This window comes from Apodemus sylvaticus, chromosome 3 (assembly GCF_947179515.1).
Source record: "Apodemus sylvaticus chromosome 3, mApoSyl1.1, whole genome shotgun sequence".
Classification (NCBI taxonomy): domain Eukaryota; kingdom Metazoa; phylum Chordata; class Mammalia; order Rodentia; family Muridae; genus Apodemus; species Apodemus sylvaticus.
The window spans coordinates 48,660,540-48,683,224 of NC_067474.1; the positions used below are offsets into that span (position 1 = coordinate 48,660,540).

The following is a 22,685-nucleotide window of genomic DNA, read 5'->3' on the forward strand; positions in this document are numbered from 1 at the left end:
GATTACAGGCGTGCGCCACCACCACCCGGCTACTCTGATGTTTCTAAACATTACAGATTAAAGCGGTTGTCCTTCGAGTCAAGGACTCTTCCACTAAGCTGCATGCAAACCCCTCCTTTGGTCTCCACGGGCACCAGGAATGCACAGGGTACACATACATACATGTAGGCAAAACACACACACACAAAAAAAAAATAATCAAATTAAAATTTAATAAATACCTTATTCTCCCAAATATCTACCAATAATCACCTAGTTAGACACAATCCCAGAACACAATTATTATGCAAAGCTTTTAGTGTTGGGATTTTCTTTATTTTTATTTTTAAGACAGTGTTTCACACTGTAGTTTATACTGAGTGATGAGACTAATCATTATACCTGACCAGGTAAACACAAAGCCAAAGAGTTATATGATTTGCTATAAAATTATTATCTAGACAATATATTTTTGAGTGAAATAAACACAGATAAAACAAGACAGGGCGGGGGACAGAGCACAGTGGTGGACAGGGCTTACCTAGCTGTCCTGCTTCCAACTCTCAGTATGCAAAAGGGGAAGTGTCCCGACATGTGACAATCACAGTGAAGTGGTATTTAAGTTTTGTTGTATTAATAGATATTGTACTAAGTCTCTTGCATCTTACAACTCCTATAATATCTAAACCTAGGTCATTGGCTATAAATTAGCTAGGTTTGTAAAAAAAAAAAAAAAAAAAAAAAAAGACAAAAGGTCTTTTAAAATGTCTTTTAAGAAATGTTTTACTTTCATTTTTCAGTGTGTGAATATATGTCATATGTGTAGATGCCCATGAAGACAAGAGGGAACTGGATGCCCAGGAGCAGGAGTTACAGAAGGCTGTGAGTCACCCACTGTGGTGCTGGAAATGAGCTAGAGTCCTCCACAAGAGCAGCAGGCATTCAATGGCTCTCTGTCCCCCTCCCCCTCCTCACCTCCATGCAAACCCCCACTTGGGAGTGCTGGGGTTACAGACACAAACCACAGTGCCTGGCTTAAATGCTTCCCTCTCCTTTACTCCCAGCACTCAGAGGCAGGAGAGAGAGAGAGAGAGTGTGTGTGTGTGTGTGTGTATGTGTGTGTGTGTATATGTGTGTGTATATATGTGTGTGTGTGTATATGTATATGTGTGTGTGTGTGTGTGTGTGTCAGAGTTCATCTAAAGACTGAGTTCCAGAACAGCCAAGGCTACACAGAGAAGCCCTGTCTCAAAAAAGAAAACAACAAACAGTTCAGAATTTCTTAAATCCAGAACTTGAGGGGCAGAGGCAGGAGCCATCTGTGAGGCTGAGGTCAACCCGGTCTACACAGCAAGTTCTAGCCAGACAAGAGCTACAGAGTGGTTTAAAAGAAGAAAAGAAAACCTTACAGATCGGATTTCCATTCCATCAGATGGGGAGGGCATGTCTTATTGCAGCCCAGGCCGGCCTTAAGTCCACAACAGCACTCACCACTGCTCACCTGCTCACTAGGGCGAGCCGCCCCTCCCCTCCAGGGGCTTTTATTTACTAAGTAACTTTCACTGGACCCCTGCTGGTCTCAGGCTGCAGAGCTGCTTTCCACCTAGCAGAGCCAAGCAGAGGAGACCAGGGGCAGAGAGCGTAAAACAGCTGTTTGAGTAATTGCTTGCAACTGTGCTAAAAAAAAAAAAAAAAAAAATCAGGAAGTCTGTTAACTCCCATGCTCAGTATAAACTACATCTAAATTCAAAGCGCTTTTACCCTTCGAGCTGGCTGTGCTGCTGAGACTTAGTTATCTAAACTTAGGTAAAAACTCCACCATTCACTGTTTCTCAACAGTACTGTCCTTGTCTGGGAAGAGGACAAATATCCAAGGACAGGACTCCGGCAGCTATTTCAGGAATTCAGAGCCCAAGAGTTTAAGACTAAATGGCACTATCACAAACCAAGTCATTATTACGATAATGAAAATGTGTGTGTGTGTGTGTGTGTGTGTGTGTGTGTAAATGACAGTTTTAAAACTCCAATTTAACCTTTAAAACAGACTAGGCTGGGGTTGTAGCTTAGTGGTAAATCACTTGCCTATCTAACATCAACTCCTGGGGTTCAATCCCCAACAGTCAAAACATGCAAAATGTTAAAAAAAAAAAAACAAAGTCTTGAAACAGTCAACCAGCCCAGTGTACACTGTTAACAATATTATACCCAAGCAAGCCATTCTTCAACTACTAAACCGCCTTCTTTTTCAATGAATAGTTATCTTAAAAGTGCCTTTAAGAACCCTGCTGGAGTGGGAGGTAGTGGCACACACCTGTAATCCCAGCACTCTGGGAGGCAGAGGCAGAAGGATTTCTGAGTTCGAGGCCGCCTGGTCAACAGTGTGAGTTCCAGGATTGCCAGGGCTATATAGAGAAACCAAAATCCAAAATCAAAAAAAAAAAAAAAAAAAAAAAAACCCACAAAAACAAAAAACAGAAATTGCTTATGTGCACAAGCAATTTCTAGTTTGGTATATTCACTGTATTCTCCAGCCCATGGTCTGCTGACATAAAAATTCAAAATTTAAACAAATTCATTTTTAGCTCCCAAATGTAAGGTGCCATGAAAATAAATTAGGGATGGATACTGTCTTCAGTAAGCGAACTAGGAAAATCCAACATCCATTAGGAGAAAAATCAAGCTGAAATCCTTTCTCTTACTATATACAAAGCAACTCAAAACAGATTAAAGATTTCAGAATAAACTATAAACCTACTACAAGGAAAAAGACTGGGCAAGGGCTTTTTGGATATAACTCTAAAGCAAAATTAGGTACTGGTGTTCCATCCAGCTAAAAGCCTCGGTAGAACGTCTGTACAAGGAAGAAACAAGATGAAGAGAACCTTCTAAATGGAGGAAAGGGGGTTTTACAAACTGTACTTCTAACCGGGGTTAATATCCAGAACATAAGCAATCCAAACAAACACAAAATTCAAAAAAACACTAACTCACAAATGATTAAAAAACAAACAAACAAAAAACTAGGGCTGGAGAGATGGCTTAATGGTTTAGAGCACTGAGTGCTCTTCCAAAGGTCCTGAGTTCAATTCCCACAACCACGTGGTGGCTCACAACCATCCATCAAGAGATCTGATGCACTCTTCTGGAGTGTCTAAAGACAGTTATAGTGTGCTTACATATAATAAATAAATAAAAATTTAAAAGAAACTAATAGAATGTTCTCAGAAGGATATATGTGTGTATGTATATATTTATGTATGTATACATATATACACGTACACGTACACACACACACATATATGTCCTGAGCGCCACTAACAGTTAGGAAAAATATCAATTCAAAAAACAATGAGAAGGCTGGAAAGGAGGCTAGCTGATTAGGAATGACTGCTTAGATTCTGTAAGGTCCTGGGTTCAAATGAAAAAGTAAAAAGAATAACACCATAGAATCACTTCACCCCAGTCAATGGTTATTACCAAAAAGATAAAATTAAAAACAAAAATCCCATAATAGCCAAAAATCTCACTGCTGGGTGCACATCCCACAGAAGTGAAATCGGTATGTTGAAGAGACGACATCCGTGTCAGGTCAGTGGAGACCATTCAAACCAATCAAGATAGGAACTGGACCACGTGCTCAGCTACGAATGGTAAATGCATAAAGAAAATGTGTGCAACATGCACAAAGGAACTCCATGCAGCAATAAAATGGCGAAATACTATCACCTACAAAACATGGACTAAACTGGACTCGAAGCTCAGTTAAATGATCCAACACAGACACACAAAACAAGTCATCTTCTGTCATACATAGAACCAAAGCTGTGGAACCAGAGACTTCAGAAAGAGGAGACAAACAGAACTTACTTAACAGTACAAAGTTACAATTAGGAATAGGATGCCCTATTACACATTAGAGTAACAGGAATAGTGTAATGTGGTTTTCAAAATAGCTAGCTAGAATCAGGGATATAGAATGACTTCATTATAAAAAAAAATTATTGATGTTTTGAGGTGACAGAGCTGTCAATTACCCTGATTCATTACATAAGCACAACGGTAACATACTATCCCAAAGATATGTACAATTGCCTTGAGTGAAGGAAGGAAGGCAGAAAGGAAGGCAGGAAGGCAGGCAGGCAGGCAGGCAGGAAGGAAGGAAGGAAGGAAGGAAGGAAGGCAGGAAGGAAGGAAGGAAGGCAGGCAGTCAGGAAGGCAGGCAGAAAGGAAGGAAGGCAGGAAGGCAGGAAGGCAGGAAGGCAGGAAGGCAGGAAGGCAGGAAGGCAGGAAGGCAGGAAGGCAGGAAGGCAGGCAGGCAGGCAGGCAGGCAGGCAGGCAATGGGGCCACCCTCCATGGTCTATACTTCTTTAACTCCAGCAGTAAGGCTGAGGCAAGAAGACCAAGGCAGCTTGTGAACACTTTGAGACTGTGTTTTGTTTGGCTTTGCTTCGTTTAAAAGGGGGGAGAGGGAAGAGAAAAATGGTCACTGGTTTTGTTGTTACCGGAGTTTCTGTTGTTGTTATTCAGAGACAGGTTTCCCCAGGCTGGCCTAGAACTCAGCCATCTTTCTGCCTTAGATTCCAGAATGTAGGGACCTTACTTAACCTTAATATACAGAGCTATAGGAATGGCTCTGCAAGTAAAGGTGCTTGCCACACAAACCTGATGATCCAAAACTGATCATGGACCCTACTGTGGAAGGCCAGTCCAATCTGGAAAGCAGTAGTCAGACCTCCACTGCATTTATATACATACATACGCATGCAGAAACATTCAATAATGGTAATAATACTAATTTAAAAGTAAGAAGGGCAGGAGAGATGGGCTCAGTGGTTAAAGCACATGTTGCTCTTGAAGAGGACCTCAGGTAGGTTCCCAGCACCCTCCTACTGCCGGTAGCTCCAGGTCCTATGGAAGGCATGGAGGTCCTTTGGATCACAGATAAGCACTAGGGAGCCAGGAACATCAACCACAGAGGGCTGTCCCATCAAAGGAAGGAATGCACAACCCACTTATCTGCCCTGAAGGCTGGGGGTGGAAGTGGGTAACAGTGTGGTGACCACGCCTCTTACTGAGTTTGTCAATCTATAGAACCTAGTTTTTTGAAAGGTGTCCCATGTACAAAGAGTTCAGATGAAGTCTTAAAACTTTATTGTGCTCATAGGATTGAATCAGGTATCACTAGGAAACCTTTTGTCAAACTTAAGTAAGTCTAAAATAAACTCGGAGAGGCTGGCCCTGAAGTTTAAGCCAACACCCACTATTTGTTTAGCCTGCTGAGCCAATGCACCCTCTTGCTTCCCTCTGCTAGATACTCTGCTGTCCAAGGTGGCTGAAGAGGCCCCCTCCCCAAGAGGTTCAAATGATCTGACACTCTTTCAGGCTTCCGGGGACAAGGTACACCAGATTCCGATGAAAATGCAGGCAAATTACCATATACATAAGATAAAAAGAAAACATTTAAAAGTATTTTTAAATAATATGTAAATAAAACTCAGGCTAGCAAGACAGTTCAGCCAGTAAAGGCCTGAGTTTGATCCCGGGGACCCACAAGGTAGCAGAAAAATGTACTGACTGGTTTTATGTGTCAACTTGATGCAAGCTAAAGTTATCACAGAGAAAGGAAATGAAATTTCCTCCATGGATCTAGCTGTAAGGCATTGTCTCAATTAGTGATCAAGGATGGGAGGACCTAGCCCATTATGGGTGGTGACATCTCTGGGCTGGCAGTCTTGGGTTCTATAGGAAAGCAAGCTGCACAAGCCTGGAGAAGCAAGCCAATAAGGAACATCCCTCTACAGCCTCTGCATCAGCTTCTGCTTCCTGGCCTGCTTGAGTTCCACTCCTGACTTCTTTTGGTGATGAACAGCAATGTGGAAGTGTAAGATGAATGAACTCTTTCTTCCCCAACTTGCTTCTTGGTCATGTTTGTGCAGGAACAGAAACCCTGACTAATTGGTACCAGCTTAGTGGGGTATTCCTGTGACAACCTGACCATGTTTGGGGAGGCTTGTGGAAGGACTTTGGAACTTTGGGCTAGCAGAGCCATTGGGTCTTAAAGAGCTCTGTGGAATGCTCTGTAGGAACTTGGAAGACAATGGAAGAACAGTGCAGAAGACGGAGGTCTGGCTTGTGAAATTTCAGGGGGAGGCTTAAAGACTCTTATCAGGGCCATTGCTGTTTTGATTGTGAAGATTCTGTGGTTTTTGGTTAGCTGGGGCTGAAGAATCAGCTGTGATTAATGAGATACCAGAACCACTAAAATGAAACCTTGATGTTACTGGGACAATTGATGCTGGTTAGCTGGAGCTAAGAAATTAGTGGTAATTAAGAAAAGACCAGCAGGGGCTGGAGAGATGGCTCGGCGGTTTAGAGCACCAGCATCACTGATGTGAAATCTTCTGGGAAGTATTTTCTAACAGCACACAGAGGCTGTGTTCCAAAGATAGCCAAGCTTGTACCTTGTGCTCTAAGAGCTATCCAGGTGATTCTGGTTTTAGAGGCCTGAAAGGGTCATGAAGAGCAGCTGAGGCTCGGCACTGAGAGGGCGTGGAAGGCCATTGGTGAAGGTGCAGCCTTAGTTCCAGCTGACAGCCAAGAACAGAAGGGGTCATGCGAAGGAGTTGAGGCTTGGCAGTCATGGGACTTCAGAGCTAATATTCTGTCAGCATTGAGGCTCAGTTGTTTTAGAATCCTCAGTTTTGTGCTTATTTATTTAAAGACTGTTCTGTTATGGTTACATTTATTTGTGTGTCTGTGTGTATCTCTGAGTACATGTGCCACAGCATGCAGAGGTGAGAGGAAAGTTCTTGTCTCAGTCAGGGCTTCTATTCCCGCACAAACATCATGACCAAGAGGCAAGTTGGGGCGGAAAGGGTTTCTTCAGCTTACACTTCCACATTGCAGTTCATCACTAAAGGAAGTCAGGACTGGAACTCAAGCAGGTCAGGAAGCAGGAGCTGATGCGGAGGCCATGGAGGGATGTTACTTACTGGCTTGCTTCCCCTGGCTTGCTCAGCTTGCTTTCTTATAAAACCCAAGACTACCCGCCCAGGGATGGCACCACCCATAATGGGCTAGGCCCTCCCTGCTTGATCACTAATTGAGAAAATGCCCCACAGCTGGATCTCATGAAGGCATTTTTTTAAAAGGGAGGCTCCTTTTCTCTCTGATAACACAAGCTTGTGTCAAGTTGACACAAAACCGGCCAGTACAACTGATCCCTATTAAGCCTCAACCCTTACTTTTTTATTCATCTCCAAGATCTAAATAACTTTAAAAGTCCCACACTCTTTACAAATTCTTACATATTAAAATTTCCATCCCTTTAAAATATCCAATCTCTTTTAAATGCAAAGGCTTTTTTACAATTCAGGGCCTCTTAACTGTGGGTTCCACTAAATTACTTTCTTCAAGAGGGAAAAATATCAGGGCACAGTCACAATCAAAAGCAAAATTAAACTTTAACGGTTCAATGTTTGAGATTCATTCACAATCTTCTGGGCTCCTCCAAAGGTCACTTCTCTAGCTCTGCCCTCTCTCTGTAGCACTCTAAGCTCAGGTTGATCCACTCCACTGCTGCTGCTGTTCTTGGTGATCATCCCATGGTACCAGCATCATTAGTACACAGGGGTCTTCTGTGTTAGGCTTCACTAACAGTCTCTATAGGCTCTCTCCATGGTGCCAACCCCAACTTTCTCTTCTGTCTCACGCTATAACCTGGAACTCACTATGTAGCCAAGGATGGCCTTAAACTCTGACCTGCCTGCCTCAGCCTCTCAAATATAGGATTAGAGCTCTAGATCACTTTCATAATTTATAATTTTGGGGTAGGGAGCATAAGTCTTTAGAGAACAGGCCTCCTAGCTAAGAGACCCTGGGTTTGACCCTCGGCATGGAATAACACCCAACATTGTGGGACATAACTGGAATGCCGGCCCTGGTGGGGTGGAGACAGGAAAAGCAACATTTAAGGCCATCCTCCACTAACTGAGTGTGAGGACAATTTGTCCTCAATATGAATTACTATTTGTAATTTTTGAAAACCACCAATGATTATTTCATTACTATTTGATTTTTAACAGCAAAATAATAAAAATGATTTATATACCTTAAGACTTATCACTTAATAAAACCAATATAGGAAATCATTTACTTTTTTAAACTGTTTTATTCATTAGAAGTAACTTTAAAATGCCAGGCAGTGGTGGCACATGCCTATAATTCCAGCACTTGGGGGGTGGGGGGGAGGTGTGAGAGGGGAACAGGAGAACCGCTGAACTCAAGGCCAGCCTGGTCTACAGAACAGCCAGAGCTACACCTACACACCTACACCTACACCTACACACACACACACACACACACGCACATAAATCCTGTCTTGCAAAACACAAAACAATAAACAAAAGAAAGTAATTTAAAAGCTGGTAATGGTAAACACACACACACACACACACACACACACCCCTAGCATTTGGGATGGTGACGTAAAAGGACTACCCAAAACTCAATGCCAGCAGGAAGAGCATGGTAGGACTGTGTTCAAACCAACATCTCCTCCAGAAGTGGACTCCACTTATAAATGAAAGCCTTACTTGTAAGTCCTACTAAAATAATTTCTCAAGCTTAAAAAAATAAGTTTTCCACATATGAAAACCTAGGAAGAGATGATGGGCGATTTCAGGGCAGAGAAAATAGCAAATTTCAAAGTTTCTATAATACTAAGGTTTAAAACAATGACTCTCTAATGTTGCTTCCAGATCTGTTACCTTACCTGATGAACTTTCTGACTGCATATATTTGTAGACAAGTCATCCTTGATCCTGTAATGTATTTTTTATATACTGAACCAGCAATACATGAGCATCAAGTGCATATAGCAAAGGAGCCTCTTCTCTACGTGATCAGATACCCTATCAAGAAAGATTTCAGAATCTGGAGGCTGGCAAGTGAAAGGATACCTGTGAAATCCTAAAATGCCCCACCATTGTTCAAATCTCAGTGTTTCCAAAACAAGAATGACACATCCCTAATGGACCTAATGGTCCACTCTTTATGTAAAAAAAATCCGGCCTTCTCAACTAGGCAATTGAGTCAACGTTTTCCATAGCAAACAGCAGCTCCTTGGAATTTCCACAGGTTAACTGGGGAGTCTTAAGACCAGACGTAGATCCAAACTCTGATTTCTGTCATAAGCTAATTTAGAACGTTACTAACATCCTAAATCCTAGTTAGAACACGTTACCGAAGAGCAACGTCCTTGGGCAAGAAAAGAATGGAAAGGTCTGAAACTGACTGACCGAAGCACAAATCCCTTGTCAACTAAAGACACTTAACAGGAAAGAACCCAAGAAATGTGGGGGTGGGGGTGCACGGGGGGCCGGAAATCGTACTCTTCCGGAGCGTAAAGGCGAAACAGGCACCGGTAAAGCCGCCCCCAAGGGACAACTGACTAAGGACCGGTGACAGCTCCTTTGCACCGCGGAGAGCAGCCAGCAGGAACGGCCGCAGCGCGGACGCCGCCGCCACTCCCAGCTTGCAGGTCCGGCGGGATTGGCTCGAGAACATCAACAAAGACCCTCCGGTCGCAGCCTAACCCAACAACAAAGGCCGAGCGAGTGCGCGCGGCGGCCGGGACAGGGGACTGGCGCGCGGCGGCCAGCCGGGAGCCCGCGGCGCAGCCCGGGAGCTTGCACTGAGCCCGAGGCCATTCGGCTCAGCCCGGCCGCGGAACACAAAGGCGCGGACCGCCCGCGCTCCGGCCGCAGCGGCCCGCGGAGGGGGAGGGGCTCACCTGGCACAGCTGGCGGCAGTAGGCGGCGGCGGCCTCCACCGCGGGCTCCCGGCTCTCGCACAGCCGCCGCTCCAGCTCTTGCAGCCGCTCGCCCAGGCGCCGCAGCTCCGCCGCGCAGCCGCCGCCGCTCAGGCGCTCCTGCTCGGCCTCATCGTCCGCCATCTTCGCAGCCCGCTCCGTCGCGTACGCACCTGGGTCACGTGATAACACAATGCCACGTTCGGCGGGGTCACGTGCCCGGTGCGCTGGCACGCCTGGGCGCACGTACAAAGGCCGGGTGTGGGGGCTGCCGACCGCCGGGCCAGTGCTGCAGCGAGCTGAGGCTGCTGCAGCCGCGGCCGCCCCAGGCAGGCGAGTGCAAGGTCTGCGGAACAGCCGGAGGCCGGGGCAGGGCTGCGAGCCGGTGCTTGCCCTGGTTCTGGGCCAACCCGAGAACGCCTCCTGGAATCGAGTGCTCTAGGTGTCCGAGGCCGCAGGAAATGAAAAAACAAACAACAACAAAAAACAATTGGGTCAGAACAAAACGAGAGGTTCAATTCTCATTAGGGACAATGTAGCAGCGAATATGAGAAAAGAATAAGGATTCCAACAAACCGAAACGACTAATGTTGTAGCCAGGTGGTTTTTAAGGCACAAAAGCTTTTCTAAAATAAACCTGTTTACTGTTACCGCGTTACAAGAATCAACACCGACTGTAAGTTTGGGAAAGTAGGTCGAGGGAAAGAATGCTATTAAGGATGCTAAAGTAAAAAAGGAACACGGATGTCAATAAACAAATACCAGTAGCAACCCTCCTCTGGGTGCTGCAAAACAGGTGACCTCCTAAACTATATTTTACTTGCAAGACGAAAAACAATGACTATTTGGCATTAGACTTGTAGAAGACAGCTGCCTGCGTGTGGTGTGCACCGTTGTAATCTCAGCACTTGGAGAGGTTCAGAAGTTCATCCTCGGCTACATAATATTTTATCTGCCAGCCCATGCAGATGAATCCCTAAACCAAATTTCAAGGAGGTGGGAGTGCAATAAGAGGTACTCAGGAAATCAATGTGCTTAACCATAAATTTCACAATCAAGCTAATAGCAAAACCGATGCTTGAGGGCTGGGGGTGTGACTCCGTTGACAGAGTGCTTGGCTAGCTGGGTTCACTGCGTAAACCAGGCAAAAGGCACGCAGCTGCCTGTCTCATCTCAGCCTTCCCGCGGTGGAAGCAGGTGAGTCAGAAGTTCAGAGACTACACTATATAGTTTCAGGCCAGTGTCAGGCCAGCAGGAACAAATAAGCAAACAAAACATCCCACAACCTAATGTTTATATAAGAGGCAAGATGTCTGTCTTACAAACTGAATCCTTTTAAAACAAACAATAGAGTTGACATACCTGGTTATTTTACTACTGTGTTCTGACTGAACTGTAGTTTTCTAAGTATAGTTATCTAAAATAAGAATACAGCCGGGCGGTGGTGGCGCACACCTGTAATCCCAGCACTTGGGAGGCAGAGGCAGGCAGATTTCAGAGTTCGAGGCCAGCCTGGTCTACAAAGTAAGTTCCAGGACAGTCAGAGCTACACAGAGAAACCCTGTCTTGAAAAAAAAAAAAAAAAAACAAAAAAACAAAAAAAAAAAAATAATAAAATAAAATAAGAATACAGCCTGGAGGCTGACTCAAGCAGAACTTGCAGCACAAAGGAAGCTGGAGCTGAGGGTCTCCTGGCCCAGTCCAGCCTGGGCTACATTGTAATACTGGGTCTCAAAAAAAAAAAAAAAAAAAAAAGGTTCTATTATATACAGTGGCCTTTTCAAGAAATTTATATAGTAAAACCAGATGTAATTCCAGTACTCGGGAGGTGAAGGGCGGAGGACATTAGATGGAAACTGTTCTCTAAATACTGTGTTGCTCCAGTGAATGTTTGTAATGCATGTTTTTCGATCATTACATAAGATGAACAAACACAACCAAACCTTCCTGAAAACAGCACAATATCAATACTCCATATTAACAAGACAGAATCTTCTGATATTTGCTTATGCATGAGACCAGAGGAACACATTGTACAGCTAAGGATTTCCCCTGTTGGATCGAAGAGTGAAAAAGAGTTGAAGAAACAAAGGAAGGTAGCTGTTTTGTCTTTGCCTGGTTCCTGTAGACATTCTACCGCTGAGCCACCCTGTACCCTCCTTGCTTGTGATTTTTAATTTTGCAGCTTATTTTCCCAAGTTATATATTTCAGGTATTGAAGTTTAATAAATGTATGCTATTTTAGGATTCCAGTGGAAAAAAATATCAAAAGAAATATGTGATTAGCCAATGCACCAGTAAATCCAAGGACTGTAAAACAACCAATGACTAGGAAGCTCACTTTGTCTACAATTCAGCTGTAATTAATTACACATTTCATTTACATGAAGAAAAGTGTGTAGCGCCAGGTGTGGCGAGAAATATCCAATGGGAGATATGCTGGAATGATGATTTTTAAATAGTTATGTAGGGCTAGGGTGGAGCTCAATGGTAGAGCACATTCATGAGAGTCTGGTAATGGGGGGGGGGGGGAATTACCTAGTGATGTCATTCCTACCTTGAGGCCATGATACTCTTATGCTGGAGAGATGGGCTCAGTGGTTAAGAGTATTTGCTAGTTTTCCAGAAGACTAGTGTTGGGTTCCCTGTACCAGGTGGCTGCTTCACAGCTGAGAGTTCAGTTCCAGGGATGTCAGCTGCTTCTGGCCCCAGACATGCAAGTGGTACACAGAGCTCATGCAGGTATAACACCCACACAGATAAAGTTTCAAAGGAAACTGGAATCAGTTCTGAGTACTAGTACGGACATATAAATGTGCCTGTACCTTTTGCTTTAATCTAGTGTCTGTGACTGTTAAACTGAAGAACTGTGAGAAGAAAGACTGTCTTAGTTAGGATTTTATAGCTGTGAAGAGACACCAGGACCACAGCACCTCTTAGAAAGGACACTATTTCATGGGGGCTGGTTTGTAGTTTCAGAGGGTTAGTCCATTATCATCATGGCAGGAAGACAGGGTGCTAGAGCCGAAGCTAAATTCTCCATCCCAGCCCGGTGGCAGGCAGCAGGAGCAACAAGTCTCACTAGGAGTGGCTAGAGCATCTCAGACTCAAAATGCATGCTTTAGTGCCTTTTGGCCAGACTGAGACCAAGGTGACTTTCTGTGACCTGTTTGCTTTTTTCCTCTTTTTGGGCGTGTGAGGAAGAGACAAACATTTACATATACAAAGACGTAATGGAGGGGCGTTGGTAGCTTACGCCTTTAATCCCAGCACTTGGGAGGCAGAGGCAGGTGGATTTCTGATTTCGAGGCCAGCCTGGTCTACTGAGTGACAGCCAGGGCTAATCAGAGAAACCCTGTTTCGAAAAACCAAAAAAGAAAGAGAGAGAGAAAGAAAGAAAGAAAGAAAGAAAGAAAGAAAGAAAGAAAGAAAGAAAGAAAGAAAGAAAGAAAGAAAGAAAGAAAAAGAAAGGGGCCACAGAAAAGACCATACCAAATATCCAGTCACAGCAACTAACAATTGAAAATACAGAGAAGCATCTACATAGCTATTTGACAATCAAGAAGCACAATGAGTGGAAATGAGGATGTGATCGTTCCGAGGTGATGTCTTCTAAGGAGAGAACAGCCAGAGGCATCTTGGGAGGGTACAGACTGAACACTGCCCTCACAATAGACCAGACCATGGTGGGGGTGGGGCAAAGAGGAGAGCAAGGGGGCTGAGGCTGGAGAGGTTTAGGGTGTTGGGGCAGGGGTGAGGAGCGCTGAGAGAAGCCAGGACTCTGGAACAGCTCTTAGCAATGCTGAGAACCTGAAGGTCAAAGTCAGGTTTTGTATAACAGGTGCCTTTGCTAACCATATGTCCCAGGCTTCCTTGAGACCTAACACACACAAAACTTACCATACCCCAAAGCTTCCTAAATACCAAACTGTCAGCTCACTACACACACACACACACACACAGCCTTCTCTGCCTAGAGGCTCTTAGGAAAAATTGGAGACCCATCCACAAGCCTCCAGGTTTCTGGGAACAGCGTTTTTTCAGGGCAAGGCAGTTCGTGGGCGTGGTATCACATCACAAGGGACATTTCCCCAGCCACCAGTTACACTTCCGGCACTTGGGCCGAGCCTCCGCTCTTCCGGGTTGCGCCAGCTTCCCGGGTCCTGCGGGCTTCCTCCAAGTCTAGCACAGACGCTCTTCAGGAATTCCTAGACTGCGGGGCCTGAAGACGAGGATGCGATGCGTAGGTGCCTGGTGCGCGCTGGCAGCACAGGTCGCCTGGCTACGGCCGCCGCCACGCTGCTCCCCAGCCCCGTCTGCACCCCGAAGCCCGCAGAGCGAGGGCTGGCGCTCCGCGACCCGAGCAGCCCAAGCTTTCCACGCTGCGCGCCGGGTGGAGCTGCACAGACTCCTGAGACTGTCGCCCGCGGGCGCGCGGCCTCCAGAACCCGCCCTGAGGAGCAGCTCGGAGGAGGAGGCCATCGGCAGGGAGGCTCGCCCTGCAGGACTTGGCCGGCTTTCTCCATAGAGCTGGCCTGCACTCAGACGCATGAACCCGCAGCCTTGAGGACGCGAGGATTGGCGTCTGCTTGGAGTGCATCCAAGAAGAATCTGGGGATCTGTGTTAAGATCGCCGACTCATCTGCTAAAGTCACATTAAAGTCACATTGCAATTTTTTTTAAAGAGATTTTTTTCCTGAGACAGCAACCGGATCAAATGAAAAGCGCTGAAAATATAAGCCAGGCACTGGTCCGCTTTTGTACACAATGCCAAAGAACCAGAAACACGAAGCTCACGAGTAAAAAGATTAATTTTAGTTCTTAAGTTCTTTTCGTGGAGGGAAACAGAGGGAAGATGTCCCTTATTATATACCTTATTATATACCTGGATTTTCTTCTTTTTCCTTATAAAGAAAAAACAAAAACGAGTAATAATACTAGAAAAGAAAAAAAATTATGGTACTTTTGAGATAGTATTACTTTGTAGCCCATCTTTGATTTGGACTCCCTGGCAGAAAAATAATTTGATTTTCTTTTCCTCCGGTCCTTCACTGTCACACTGGTTTTGTGCAGTACTGAGGATCAAACCCAGTGCGTTGTGGGTGCTTGGCAAGCCTTCTGTCAACTAAGCTAATTATTCTAACTTAATTGGAATGAAAGCAGTCATAAAGTAAAGCGCAAAAACAAAACCTTGGAAACAAACTCTGTAGAGTATAGTTGAGTTGGTGCGCAGCATTTCTCCAAAGAAGCAAAGAGAAATACAGAAAATATTTTCCTTCTACCCTTCTCCACTCCCCACGCTTACCTTGTGCACAAGCTCTATCAGCTAGGAACTACACTGTGCTGCCCTTATAGTTCTAAATTCTAATCATTGTACATCATTAACCTCATCAGGAATACATAATATCACACTGTTGTAACATTAGAGTTTTAAAAAAATAGCAATACTGAGGTGAAATGAATTTAGAAATGCACAGGTCTCTCTTCTCATTTTAGGACATCAACTTATGAAATTTTGTTGATTTCCATGAATCTTATAGACCAGGGAAAGAGCATCAGATCCCATTACAGATATTTTTGAGCCACCATGTGGTGGCTGGGAATTGAACTCAGCCCTCTGGAAGAGCAATCAATCAGTGCTCTTAACTGCTGAGCCATCTTTCCAACCCCGTTATAAATCCTAATGTAAATATTTGATATATGACCCCCGTGAAAGGGCTGTTTGCCCCCTCAAAGGAGTCACAACCCATAGGTTGAGAACCTCTGTTTTAGACATTCTTCAGTATAGAAGCAATAATATTTTAATCGGTACTGTCTTGAACATCCTTGCTCTAATCACAAATTGAACAAGAGTCATCCCCAACAAGCAGCTTCTATTAGACTTTTTAAATTGTATTATTTTACATTCTGGATGTTTTACCTGCATGCATGTCTATGGACTGTGTATGTGTAGAACCATCAGTGGCTAGAAGAGGGCATGAGATCTGGAGTTACAGGTTGTTGTGAACGCAGAGAAGGTGCCGGGACTCTAACCCAGGAAGAATGGCCTGTGCTCTTATCTGTTGAGCTGTCTCTCCAGCCCTCCTCTTTCTTTTTGTTGTTTCATATTGCTTCTCATAATAGAATCTTACTACATAGGTCTCGTTAGCCTGAAGCTTCCCATGTTGACCACACTGGCTTCAAAATTCCAGTGATCCTCCTGCCCTGGCTTCTGGAGGACTAGGATTACGATCATAGCACACCTCCTCAAAATGGTCTCTGACTCTCTATGCCTCTCTTCTGATTCTCATCCTATGAACTCTTCAAAGTGGGGTAGCTTGGATGAACTGCTTACTGTGTCACAACCAGGTGCCATGTAGTTGAGCCTCATTCACAAACCATTAAGTTCTTTAATAGTAGAAACTGTATTATGTCCAAGTCTACTTTCTATAATGTCACTTGGCAAGTGGCAACACACTTAGTAGTCAATATGTATCCACTGAACTGAGTGCAATCCTGTTTGTATTTGACAGTAATTGGTCATCCTTGTTCTCATTATTATAAATGTTTTAGACTATAGAGAGACCATATTCTCTTAAACTTTAGGATCTTTCTATAGATATCTTTAAAATATTTTGGGGACTACCTTTTATCCATAAAAATGACCTATAATAGTAAAAATGTGTGGTGGTAGGGACGTTGCCTAACACAAACACAACCTTAGGTTTCCCCAGTCACTGAAAACCAAACAAACTAAAGCTACAGGCAGAAGCTGTTTGAAAAGATAAACTTGTTGGAGCTGCTCAGTTTGGAGTATTGGAACTTCTTCCTCTGCAAGAGTAGCAAATGCTTCTTATTGTTTCTTATAATAAAATCTTGGAGTATTGGACAGTTGAGCCATCTCTCCAGTTGCTGTTTTTGACACATAGTATGTTACACTTTAGCCCTGTTTGACTATGGAACACAGTGTGTTACACTGTAGCCCAGGAAACACACTATGCAGCCCTTGCTAATGTATGATATTTTTATGAGAGAGAGAGAGAGAGAGAGAGAGAGAGAGAGAGAGAGAGAGAATACCAAGGTATGCAGTTGTCACAGAGACCAGAAGTTGCACGATTCCCTGGAGATGGTAGTGTAAGGAAGTTCATTTTTTCATATAGAAACTAAGCCATGGACCTTTTAGACCATTTGCTATCTATCCTGGGTAAAAGGTATTCTGTTCTGCAGTTCTGGGGCTGATCCACCTGACAGAGTCTCTTGGAGGCTGGCTTCAGTGGCCTCCAGCTAGCATCTCAAAGTCACACAGTGGGAGGCTAGGTAAAACCTCAGCAGGGAATTGCCCTCCTCTAAACTGAAGTCTCAGGGAGCAAAGGGGGTGGGGGGAGGGGAAGCTGTGCTTATCTCTGCCCTTTGTTCTCAATGACTCCTAGAGCGGGGTTCACACTGAGAAAAAAAAACTCACTGCAGGTCTGTACATAAATTCAGTCATAAATTGAGTAAGAGGTTATAACAGAGAATGCCTACGTGCATATACACTAGGAGCGATTATCTGGTTTAACTTTCACCATCTGTTATTCGTTTGCAAGGTCATGAAAAGTTTTGGACTGTAACTAAGCCATCCTTGAAGTTTTGTTTAGACAAACTCAGTCAATATCTTATCTCTTGTTTTTGCACCTGGGGTCCTGTGTTGTATATATTCTTTTCAACCTTCAGTTAATGGTTTCTGTAACCCCTTGGAAGGTGCCCTAAGTATTAGAAGTGTGCTGTTATCTTAGAAGCAATTAAGCAGACCTTTTATAAAAGGAACTGGAATGTTTGTGTGGGTGTTGCCATTTGGAAACAATGATAGCCCTTGCTTGCTATATGTTTCTGCAGAATGAACGCTCTTTGTCTCTGCATACGATCTGCGTCTGGGGTCTTCCTTCAGCAGTTTTCAGATGCCGAGAGTGAGACGACTGACATAGGTGTTAGGAACTCAGGTCCTCTGCAGGGCAGGAAGCACTCTCAAGTGATGACTCATCCCTTCAGCCCATGACCTCATTTCTCAAGGCCCTGAAGTCTAGTAGAGTTGAACCTTCCAGATCTGTCATTAACTTAATTAAGTATTGGGGAATTGATTAAACTTTCTGGTCCCATTTCCTAATCCCTTATTTGTATTTCATGCAGTGATTATTTCCTCCAACCTAAGTTGTTGGGATAGATTGAAATGTGTATACAAAACATTGAGTGCTCAATAGATACTGGTGTCCTTATCAGGTGACTGTAACTCAAAGCTATCACACTCATAGGGTGCCCTCTAGCCTGCCTTCCTAACGCTGAGTTATGGTCAAACTCACACTTTCTTTTTGACTCTGCATGCATAAGTGTTCTTTATACAGTTCTAAAATGATTTACATTCTAGTTTGTCTTGTGGCTCTTTGCTTCATTTCCCTGACTTAGAATCAGTTATTATACAAGGAACTTACATACTCCTTCAAAGGAAATGGTGTGAAAACGGAGAAAACATTAGCTCGCATGCAAGAGCTAGCTAGCTAGCCACGGCCTGGAAATCAGTGTATGGAATATCAAATATAAGACTTTTCGACCAAATGCTATGAAACTTGCATTTAGAGCAATGAATTCAAATCTTTTAATCTACCTCGTCCACCTTGTAAAACTTTTATGAAAATATTTTAGTCTCCCCAGATCCTGTAAAGCCTTTGTTCACACACAAGTCCAATTCTGTGTTCCGGGAATTTGATGGCTTAGAAATCCCTCTCCCGGTGTGGAGAAAGAGGAACACTCCTCCACTGCTGGTGGGGTTGCAAATTGGTACAACCACTCTGGAAAGCAGTCTGGCGGTTCCTCCGAAAACTGGGCACCTCACTTCCAGAAGATCCTGCTATGCCACTCCTGGGCATATACCCAGAAGACTCCCCACCATGTAAAAGGATACATGCTCTACTATGTTCATAGCAGCCCTATTTATAATTGCCAGATGCTGGAAAGAACCCAGGTATCCCTCAACAGAAGAGTGGATGCAAAAAATGTGGTATATCTACACAATGGAGTACTATTCAGCCATTAGAAACAATGAATTCATGAAATTCTTAGGCAAATGGATGGAGCTAGAGAATATCATACTAAGTGAGGTAACCCAGACTCAAAAGGTGAATCATGGTATGCACTCACTAATAAGTGGATATTAACCTAGAAAACTGGAATACCCAAAACATAATCCACACATCAAATGAGGTACAAGAAGAAAGGAGGAGTGGCCCCTGGTTCTGGAAAGACTCAGTGAAACAGTACTCAGCAAAACCAGAACGGGGAACTGGGAAGGGGTGGGAGGGAGGACAGGGGAAGAGAAGGGGGCTTACGGGACTTTCGGGGAGTGGAGGGGCTAGAAAAGGGGAAGTCATTTGAAATGTAAATAAATTATATCGAATAAAAAAAAATAAAAAAATAAATAAATAAATAAATAAATAAAGCCTCTCATAGGTATTCCTAGCTTCTAGGTGTTTAGTTGATTCTGTATGTTGTTACCATAACAACTAAGATTGATGATTGCATGTGGTACTGGTACTTCTGCTTGGCCTTATCATGTAAAATATTTTAAAGATGTATCTTAAAGAAATAATCTCATATTTAGTTAACCAGCCCAGACCTTGGCATGCCTGCCAATTAGTGTAAATCCTGGGTCATTACTATCAAAATTAAAGTGTCTTGGATGGATATAAAAGATCAGTCTATGGATAGTTCCTTTTTTTCTGTTCTGTATGTACAATAATGAACCAATAAATATATGTACATATGTTTAAAAAAAAAAAGAAATCCCTCTCCCCTTCCTTCATTTTCTGTGTGCCAATTCTTGTCAGACTAACTAACTGAATTAAGACTGTGAGGCAAGGCACCAGCCAGTGGGGAAAAGCTACAGTCACCACTCACGCTGGAGTAAAAACCGATGCACGGACGCACCCCCTCAGTATGTTTTGCTCTTCCCAGAGTACAGTTCACTTGCCCAGACCCTTCAGTTGGCACAGCAGTCTCTTTCTTTGTTACCTCAAGCTTATTTCTCACAGTATATTATTTGCTTTTTTTTTTTTTTTAATTTTCTAGGCAGTCACAGGTAAGAGGTAGCCCTGAACCTCAAAAGCAAGTTTGGACTCGGGACTTTTGAACAAGGGTGAGAGTGTGAAGTTGGACGAAACTCATTTTGCATTGTGATGCAGCCATGAGACCTTGGTGGCAGGGAGTGGGCTACAGTTGCTTGAAGGATAAATGTCTTTCACAAGCTCCTGCCTTAGAACACCTTTTCCTCAGCTGGTGATGCTGTTTGGAGAGATTCTGGAACTTTTAGGATGGGGAACCTTGCTGAAGAGAGTTCATTGCTGAGGGCAAGTGTTGAGATTATGAAGCCTTTCTTCACTTCTACTGCACTCTCTCTGTTTCCTCTGGAGCCATAAGACAAACTAAACTCTCTCTTCTTTAAACTGATTTGTCAATCATGTTACTACAGCAACACAAAGGGCCTGATGGACTGGGCCTGTCTTGGAATATATTTAATAGGAATTGTCCGTTAAAGGGACAGTTAATAGAGGCATATTACTAAATTGTTCAGAGTTGGGTATATGTCCAGGCTGGGGTGCTGGGTAGCTAGGTGCATTCTCAGGAAAGATGTGCATGTGTACAGTATATGTAGGCGAGGGGTACTCTGTTGCCAAAAGCATGGTTACAAGCGGAAATCCATGGGCTGGAGAGATGGCTCAGCTGACTGCTCTTTCAGAGGTCCTGAGTTTAATTCCCAGCAACCACATGGTGACTCACAACCATCTTTAATGTAATCCCTTGCCCTCTTCTGGGGTGTCTGAAGGGAGCGATAGTATACTTGCATAAAATAAATAAATAAATCAGAAGAGGAGGAGGAGGAAGAGGAGGAGGAGGAGGAGGAGGAAGGGAAGCCATGTATAGCCCAAGACAAGTAGATTCAGATTGCCAAGCTACTCCCTGTGCTTGCCTGCCTCAGTATGAAGCTAGATGTTAGAAACGGGATTCTTTCTTAATGATCTGTCTTTGCTTCGTACTGACTTTGGTTGAAACTCTTTTCTGTAACATCAAGAAAAGACTTGGACTGGAGTGATGGCTCAATGGATTTTTTTTTAAAGATGTATTTATTATTATATCTAAGTATACTGAAGCTGCCTTCAGACACACAAGAAGAAGGTGTCAGATCTCTTTACGGATGGATGTGAGCCACCATGTGGTTGCTAGGATTTGAACTCAGGACCTTTGGAAGAGCAGTCGGTGCTCTTAACCCGCTGAGCCATCTCTCCAGCCCCAGCTCAATGGATTTAAAAATACTTGCTGCACAAACCTGAGATCCAGAGCTTGATGCCCCAAACTCACAGAACCCACATAAAGTGGAAGGAGCAGACCAACTTGTCTCCACATTCTCACAGAAGAACTTGTGAGTATCTCTCTCTCTCTCTCTCTCTCTCACACACACACACACACACAGAGAGAGAGAGAGAGAGAGAGAGAGATACACACACACACACAGAGAGAGATACTATACACACACACACAACCGACATATCTACTGAGTACTAGTCAGTCCTTCTCAGGGTCACTTCATGCCTTTTCATATATCTTTATTAAATCCAGATGCCTGTTAATTTAAGAAATTGGAGCAATTGTTTTATTTTTCTGTTTCCTGTTGAAATAATGTAATCCTGAAAATGTTTTTCTCCTGTTTTATGAAAATATCAGGTACTTAGCTAATTAAATGTGCTACTCTTAGAGTTCTGTTTATTTTTAAAGTGTCAACTTTCAGGATGTTTTGTGTAAGTCTCAGTAAAATTACGTAGAAAATGACTAAATGCTCTCTCCTCATAAGCTAACCTTGAGGTCACCACTACCTCAAAATGTCCAAAACAAAACTGATCTGAGGGTTGCAATGTGATAAGATCAGACTGATGTCATGGTAATTACACCAAGTGCCATCCAATCGCTGGGTGGAATTTACCGCTGACCCCTGGGCTTAGACACAGGTGGGAACAAGCAATGTGTATTACTCTGCTGGTATAAAAGACAGTGGGAAACAAAGTTCCCCTCAGACCTACAATCAACTGCCCAGAACACATCTTTCTAAAGGTCCAGAGGTAAGTAATATGGTGAAATTATTTGGGGGGGAATTTTCATTAAGGAGTAAAAATATTTGTGACCACAGGAAGGAATTTTCTGCATACATCTTGGTAAGAAAATAACTAGGCATTGATTAACTCTCTTTTTTTCTTTTATTATATGCAGTATTTTAATGTGACTATGTTAGTACAAAATAGTTTCATTGCAGCCTCTCTAAACTCAGTTTTCCGAAGTGATAGATTTTCTTTCTTTTTATTGCATACTTTCATTTACATTTAAAATGTTATTCCCTTTCCCGGTCTTCTCCCCACCCCAAAACCTGCTATCCCATCCCCCTGCCTCCACTTCGGGTGTGCTCCCACCCACCCTTAGCTTCCCTTATGGTGCTCATGACTGAGTTGGGGGGGGGGGCGTCTGTAAAACTGCAGTGAGCAGTCATAAGCTAAGCTGTTAGCTAACAGAAGTCAGGATACAAGGATCTCCTGCTGAGCTGCTGGAGAGCCTGTCAAAACCTGAAATATCTTCTCGAGAACCATTGCATGCCATTTGAAGGGCCTCCATTTTGAGTATCTTTCAGCGACCAGACAGAGGGCAAGTAGACATTATATAAGTGGCTGAAATTATTTTATTATCAGTTCTAGATGAAGTATACCTGAATTTTCAAGTTGGCTACCAATAAAACAGATAGCTTGTTCGCTGAAATGACCATACGTTCAAATACATCTTGAATGAACGTTTTAGTATTTTTTTAGTTGTACTACTAGGAACTCGAGCATTGTTTCCATTTTCTTT

At 43.6% G+C, this 22,685-nt stretch overlaps 1 protein-coding gene across 1 annotated transcript in view; it reads right to left on the minus strand.

Annotated features, from left to right (window-relative positions):
- Window positions 1-9,968, minus strand: part of Znf292 (zinc finger protein 292) — a 61,029-nt gene extending 51,061 nt beyond the window's left edge. Inside the window, exon 1 of the mRNA XM_052176230.1 lies at window positions 9,774-9,968. Coding sequence (XP_052032190.1) covers window positions 9,774-9,935 — 162 coding nt within the window. The 5' untranslated portion in view covers window positions 9,936-9,968. The remainder of the gene's footprint in view (window positions 1-9,773) is intronic.
- Between the last annotated feature and the right edge of the window lie 12,717 nt (window positions 9,969-22,685).